This window comes from Penaeus vannamei, chromosome 3, assembly GCF_042767895.1.
Source record: "Penaeus vannamei isolate JL-2024 chromosome 3, ASM4276789v1, whole genome shotgun sequence".
Taxonomy (NCBI): domain Eukaryota; kingdom Metazoa; phylum Arthropoda; class Malacostraca; order Decapoda; family Penaeidae; genus Penaeus; species Penaeus vannamei.
In genome coordinates, this window is record NC_091551.1 from 15623684 (window position 1) to 15631183 (window position 7500).

Below are 7500 nucleotides of genomic sequence, written 5' to 3' on the forward strand. Positions count from 1 at the left end.
TTTCCTTTTCGGGAGTGCCAGGAGAGGCTTTATAAATTTTCGTCGGAGTGCTGCAAGTGCGACAGGACAATATGACTATTAGACCTATATTCTCGGGATATCCCTTCCAGGGTAAGAATTTTTATCTTATTTGTTTGTTAGAATATTTTATAGTTATTTACTTATACACAATAACTTTTTTTAAAAATACTAAACCACTCCCTCTAATGGAATTTATATTAGAGATTCACAAACATCAGTAATTCTACAGTAGGGAAATATATAGCAAATACATTCCACGCTAACCAGTGTTCATACAGTAACTACTGTGATCAGAGATCTGTCATGCATTGCAAATCACTACCGATGTCAATCCGCAGTCACTGAGGACTGCAACAATAGATAAATTTGACGATTGCATGCGGACACTTGCCGCTGTAGCTCATAATTTGCAAGAGGCGGACAGGCGTCGCGCTGCGTTTCCGCCCGCGGGATGACTCGGTCGGCGGCTCTCGGCGGCGATGTCGGGATCCGCCGCCGAATTGCTGCTAATCATGTTGATCAATCCGTCATCGGCCTGGGAGTCGTCACGCGGCGGGCACGACCGCTCGCGGAACACGCCATCACGGGGACAGGAAGGAAGCGGCGCGAAGGGAGGGAGCGGGATTGAGTCATTACGATCGGAGGCAATTAGGGCCTCGGCGGTCCCTGACGTGGAAGTGCTGTCATCACCAATGTCATGATCTCTGTTTTTTGGCCTTTGCCGGTGACACGAAAATTACTGAGAGTTCAGACTGCTTGTTTGATGAAGTCAGGGATGGCAGACTATTATCGTGCATTATATGTGGTCGGAAGTCTACACATGGAATGTGGAATGTATATGCTATATGTTTTATTACTATTTTATTATAATTCTGTTATAGTTATCTTGGTGTGATATGTTTATTAGTATTATTGTCGATATAATCCTTACGAAATGAGATATTTCCTAACACTCAAAATAGCTGGTGGTGTTTGCACAGGACAGGGCCGCGTGAACCAGCTGGGCGGCGTGTTCATCAACGGGCGGCCGCTGCCCAACCACATCCGCCTCAAGATCGTGGAGATGGCGGCGGCGGGCGTGCGCCCCTGCGTGATCTCGCGGCAGCTCCGCGTGTCCCACGGCTGCGTCTCCAAGATCCTCAACCGGTACCAGGAGACCGGCTCCATCCGGCCCGGCGTCATCGGCGGGTCCAAGCCTAAGGTAACCACGCCTGACGTCGAGAAAAAGATCGACGACTATAAAAAGGACAATCCCGGCGTGTTTTCGTGGGAGATCAGAGACAGGCTCATCAAGGTAAAGTGTCTTGCGGGGGTGGGGAAGACACACCGGAGGGCGGGAGGGGAGGGCGGGGGCTTGCAGGGGAAGCCTTTGCATTGGGCTGTTAAAGGGTTACAAAACAAAGGGTTTAGTTTCATGAACAGGGAAATTGTAGTTCGTCTGAAAAAACATATGATTGTTTCCTACTTTTGCTGGTTTTGATGGTGATGACGTTAATGATTTTAGAAATGGTATCATTTTTATTGTTTAGATAAATTTGGTTTTATTATTCTTTGTTTTTTGTTGTTCATTTAATTTCATTTTCCAGTTTAATTAACTTTGTTATTCTTATAATGATTTTCATTAGTTCAATACCAAAATCGTTATTTTCTTAATTATATTTGTCAGTATTATTAATACCGTTTTACGATCATATCGCATCTACAGTAAATTAAAGAAGATATTTATTCGAAATTAATTTCTCCAAACCTGACACAAATTAAGGGAAGGGGGGTGAGGGGGGGTCAATTAGGAGGCACTTGTACTGATGAGCTTAAGCACTTCATCCAGTTAATCATCCAGGAGGTCAGGTCATCCTAGGTCAATTGGGCGGAGCGCCGCTGGTCACTGGTTTCAGAGATCATTTAGAGATTTAGTTATGTGTACAGGGTCTCGTATTCGTTGCCGTGGAACGAGGGCGTTGGGTGGATCTCGTGCAGAGTGGAGGTGGATTTACGGGATTCAGCCACAAAGGAACTATTGTTAATCAACTAAGATGGGCACATCCGCACGCACACACACACATGTGTGTGTGTGTGTGTGTTTGTTTATGTGTGTGTTTAAATATATGTATATATAACTATGTGTGTGTGTGTGTGTATATATATATATATATATATATATATATATATATATATATATATATATATATATATATATATATATATATATATGCATATACATATATATATACAGAGAGAGAGAGAGAATGGGGATGAGAAAGAGAGTAGGAGGAGAAGAGATAATCTGCAATGATAGGAGGCGGGCAACCTGTCGCCTGCGCTCAGCAAGGGCGCTGGGAGACTCGCCGCCCTGATCGACGTCTGGCCTCGATCGTGGGCGCAGCGGCTCCTACTGCGTTTATTGTTATTGGTTCGTCGATGTTCTTGGCGATAAGGGCGTCAGTAGCACCGAGGCAGCGATGATTATGGTAATAACAGTAATCAAGGGTAATGTTGAAGGCTATTAAATCTATCCGCTGTGTTGGTAATCTCACGGGAAGCATTGCCAAAAAAAGAAATACCGGGTGAATATTTCTAGATATTACAAACGTTTCAAACCGACTCGGTAGTTCACATTCAGCAAGGCTCTCTGTATGTACGTGTGTGTGTGTGTGTGTGTGTGTGTGTGTGTGTGTGTACGTGTGTGTGTGTGTGTGTGTGTGTGTGTAAGTGCGTGTATACGTGAGTGGTTTTGACAGACAAGCGGCAGATGCCCCTTTTCCACCGAAAGCCAATTTGGGAAAAACTAGAGATTGATTCGGATTAAGAAGTCAAGTTGGCCGTCGGTGGGCTTGGGGTGGGTGGGTGGGTGGGTTGAAGGTGGGTAGAGAGGGGGGGGGTCACCGACAGAGATGCTGGAGATAAAGAAATCCGCGTCGATCTCGCTGACTTCTGGCGCGCTTGAGCATGATGCTGTGCGTGTAGGGGGAGGGGGGGTGAGCAGGGGGGAGGCGAGGTTTTCTTCTTATTTCTCTTTCTCTTCCTTCTCTTAACCTCCTGCTCTTCCTCCTTCGCCTTCTCTTTCCTATTCTTATTCTTCTCCTCCTCCTCGTGTTCTTCATCCTCCCTATTTTTTCTCTTCACTCTTCTCCTCTTTTTCCTTTTCTTCTTATTCTCCTCTCTCCTCTTCTCCTCATCCTTCTGCATCCTCTTTTTTTCCTTCCTTTTTCTCTTGGCAGTCCCCAGCGCGCCCCGAGGCCACCCTCATCGCCACTCCGGGAGGGGGGAGGGGGGAGGGGGGGAGAGGGGGTAAGAGGCTACATTAGCGCTATCGGGGGATTAATCTCTTCTTACAATTATCAGCATTGTCGATAATCCCTTGTCCCGGGGCGGCGGGCGCGGGCGTGAGGCGATCCGCGCGGCCGGGTGGGCGGGGCAGCTGTCATGGCCACGTCAGCCGCGACAAAGCATCGGCGAGTCAATCCGCCCTCATTTGGGGAGGCTAATGGGGGGGGGTGAGAACTTTCGGAAAATAAACATCTTGGGAGGCCTTTACCGTGGCGCGGGTGGCGGGCGGGGGCGGGGTGGCGGTGTTTGGTTTTCGGGATGGATGGGCGGGGGATGTTTCGATTTTATAAAACTAATTGATAAGAGAAAAAAATAATATGCTGATATAATAAGAAAAATATTTGTTTCATATCTCATTTTAGTGTTTGTTTGTGTTGGATCAAAATTGTGTTTAAGACATTCTGTTTAGTTATCGTGATTCTAACAGCACTTTGTCTCCTTCTTCAGGAGGGAATCGTGGACAAGATGTCAGCTCCTTCCGTCAGCTCCATCAGCCGCATCCTGCGAGGCGGAAGGCGTGACGACGACCCCAGGAAGGACCACAGCATCGATGGCATCCTCGGTAAGTACCTGCATTATTTCCTTCGTCTTTTCAAACTTGCCCAAAATTCACAAACAATTACACCACACTAAGCCAACTTGCGGACATCAACGGAAGCATAGATCCGATTGAAACACACCCATATGCATATATATTTGCGCACTTTCACACACTCACACTCGTAAACCCCGCCGCACAGACCACGGGTTGGCGCGCGGACTCCCCGGCGAACGCTGGCGGGCCGTTCCCGTCGCCGCCGCCGCCGCCGAGTCGCGTGACGACGGCTCTTCCGCGGTCAAACATTTTATTCGGCGAATTCCGGGCGGCGCGCACGAAACTCGGGATAATCACGCCATTAGCCTTTGACCGAGCTACATTAACCTTTCCGATGCCTGTCCGTTATGTCGCTTTTAGGGTGCTCCCTATAACGAAAACGAAATATAGCGATCGGGATGGAATTTAAGCGTAATTGCGGAGACAAAATTGCTACGAGGCGCATCCGATCCTCCTTTCCACCTATTGCTTGCGTTTCGGATTCTCTTCCCACGCTTTGGCGTCGAGAGAAAAGGAGCCCAAAATATGTACATTTTTTAATTCTTTTTGATTAATCATAAAAAAATAAATGTACGATATTGTCCCTCTTTATTCATATATTTTTCGTATCAAGTCTCACGGGGATTTACGAGAAAATGAATCTTTTAATTTCCTTTCCCTAATAGAATCATGCTGCAAGTTTTACATATCGTTAAGATTATTCGAATGTCGTGTAAGCCATCTAAAATTCTGATTTTTAAATAATCTCTTTGTAAATCGTGAAAAACAACATTTTTAGATACCAAAGAAAAACGATACATGATGATGAATCATCGAATTGATGGGTTAATAAATTTATAATTGGTATCCATTCGCTGCGATCGTGTAAACAGACAGAAGAAGAGAGAGAGAGAGAGAGAGAGAGAGAGAGAGAGAGACAGAGACAGAGACAGAGACAGAGACAGAGACAGAGAGAGAGAGAGAGAGAGAGAGAGAGAGAGAAATCGAAAAAAAAGAGAAATGGAGAGAGAGAGAGAGAGAGAGAAAGAAAGAGATAGATAGAGAGAGCGGGAGGGCCGAACATCTCGCACAGGACCTGCTGGCGGGACCACCTCGCCGAGAGCCACATCCAACCCGCCGCTCTGTTGGTGTTCCTGCAGTAAATGTGTCTTCGCGGTGAAATAAGAATGTTTGGCGATGTAAAGCAAAAGAGACGTTAATAGTTTCACGATTTCGCCATTATGGTCTGTTGGGGCGAGTAGGAGGGGGGAGGGGGAGTGGGGAGTAGGGGAGGGAGTGGGGGGTAGGGGAGGGAGAGGGAGTGAGGGGTAGGGGTGGGAAGGGGGAGGGAGGAAGAGAGGAGGAGGAGGAGGAGGGGAAGGAGAAAGTAAAATTTAAGATCATGTTCATTTGGGGAATTTATTTGATTTTCACTTAATTGTGACACAGATAATACTGATGGAAACTAGTGATCACAGGGTAAAATGTTTAAAAATGATATCTTTCTCATCGAAAATAATGCTTACAGTTTCTTCGTTAGACACAATCATTTTATAACCAAAATAAACCTTACATATCGAGTTTTGATATATTTCCATTTCAAGGGGTAATATAACCGCGCATATTCACCCAGGTACCATTCTCACTAGCCTGGGAAACTAAAACTTAACTTGCTCAAAATTTTGTAGTAAAATAAAACGAGAAATAAAAAAAGGAGAAAAAGAGCGGCGTGGTGGAGCCTCCTCACTTCCCGCTGGGTTAACAGAATCCACATGCGGGTATCTCGGGTCTTGGGTACTATTAGTTACTTCATTAATGGGCTTCCCGTGAAGGTGGCCCACCCACTCACACGCCCGCGCACTTGCTGTTCTCTGGGATGGGGGGAGAGAGCTAAAGGGAGGGAGAGGGAAAGAGAGAGGCAGAGGGAGAGGGAGATACAGAGGGGAAGAGAAGCAGAGAGAGATAGAGAGAAAGTGTGTGTTTGGAGAGAGAGAGAGAGAGAGAGAGAAAACCAACAACTTTAGGGGGAAAGAAACAGCAAAAAAGTTCAGCTATGTTTCTTAAATACAGATGAACATTGCGAAAGAAGAAAAAAAACGAGCGCTTTCCGACAGGCGGCTCAACGAGGCGGGATTCACACCTTTATGCGGCGCACAAAGAAGGATTCAATACTCCTTAACCATTATTATGTAGCTTAATGCGATGGCTTCGCTCTTTTGTACAGAAATGAAAACGAGAAGCTCCAGAAGCCGTGTTTTCATCCGAAACAATGACTTGCCAAAACCAAAGGCCTTCTCTGAAACCGTTCGCGTCGACTTCGGATCAACCGAGTCTTAATTTGAGTTTATTTATCAAATCTTTATCAACCAAATATGATTCTCAGTCCGGCCAATTAACAAAATTTATTTATTTTAGTCTGTGTAATATCATATACATAGCACCCAAAGGCATATAAGATTAATGTCAGGTCTATTTCTGACATTCGAACACATCAACCTTTACGGGACAGAAGTGGCGGTAATGAATGAATTGGCAACATTTTAAATCGCATTTGTGAAATTTTGAAAACAGTTCAAGATTTTCCATAAAGAAAATGAGAACAATATAAGTCAGACTGAGAATAGAACAAGGATATTGTTTGTTTTTGCGTTACCTACGGGAAAAGACTACAAAAGGAGGTGCATCCAAAGGGTTTTACTCAACACAGTTACATTGAATTACACAACTCTGATTGTTCACTGTAAACCAGGCCGCAAGCGCTCGGCCTCTGGAGCGCCAGCCACAGGACTGACAGGTTCCTTCCCCCACAGGAGGCGCTGGCTCGGACGAGAGCGACACGGAGAGCGAGCCGGGGATCCCCCTCAAGAGGAAGCAGAGGCGCTCCCGCACCACCTTCACCGCCGAGCAGCTCGAGGTCCTTGAGAGATCCTTCGAGAAGACTCAGTATCCGGACGTCTACACGAGGGAGGAGGTGGCCCAGAAGTGAGTATCGCGGATCGCTTTCGGTGACTTCGTTTTGGCTTTGTGTTTATCGTCCTTTTAATACTTTTGCGAAGGACGAAAGGAACGTGGCACTAACCTTTACCCTCTGCTCCTCCAGGGCCAAGCTGACCGAGGCCCGCGTCCAGGTGTGGTTCAGCAACCGCAGGGCGCGCCTGCGCAAGCACCTCAGCAGCCAGCAACTGGCCGGCCTGTCGTCCTCCTCCATGCCCACGCCCGCCGCCGTGCCCACCGCCACGGCCGCCGCCGCCTCCACCTACATGAACCAGTACGCGCCGCCCGCGGCCGCAGACCACACCGCAGTCGCTGCCGCTGCCTATCACTGTAAGTTGATTGTCTTTCCCGGGTTGCTCCTTATCACATGGCCTCACCTGTTATTGTCATGACAATCGCCATCCGGTTTTCATTGTGAGTGTGACTAACCCGCTTCCTTCTTCGCCCCGCAGCGAGCAGCGCCTGGCAGAACACGGCCGGCTACGACTACCCCGGCGCCGCCGCCTTCACCGCCGAGAACTCCCACGCCCTCATGTCGTCCCCCATGGCTGCCATGACGTATCCCGTGACTTCCTCCATGCCCT

At 47.3% G+C, this 7500-nt stretch overlaps 1 protein-coding gene across 3 annotated transcripts in view; it reads left to right on the forward strand.

Moving 5' to 3' along the window:
• Window positions 1–7500, forward strand: part of LOC113816611 (protein gooseberry) — an 8928-nt gene that overhangs the window by 85 nt on the left and 1343 nt on the right. The window contains exons 1-6 of one of the 3 annotated variants that reach the window (XM_027368660.2): window positions 1–111; window positions 984–1315; window positions 3796–3910; window positions 6733–6904; window positions 7023–7246; window positions 7369–7500. The exon at window positions 1–111 is cut by the window's left edge and continues 85 nt beyond it; the exon at window positions 7369–7500 is cut by the window's right edge and continues 1343 nt beyond it. In XM_027368660.2, the coding sequence (XP_027224461.1) occupies window positions 72–111; window positions 984–1315; window positions 3796–3910; window positions 6733–6904; window positions 7023–7246; window positions 7369–7500 (1015 nt within the window). In that variant the 5' untranslated portion in view covers window positions 1–71. The remainder of the gene's footprint in view (window positions 112–983; window positions 1316–3795; window positions 3911–6732; window positions 6905–7022; window positions 7247–7368) is intronic. The other 2 variants (XM_027368663.2, XM_027368661.2) reach the window with 2 other exon arrangements.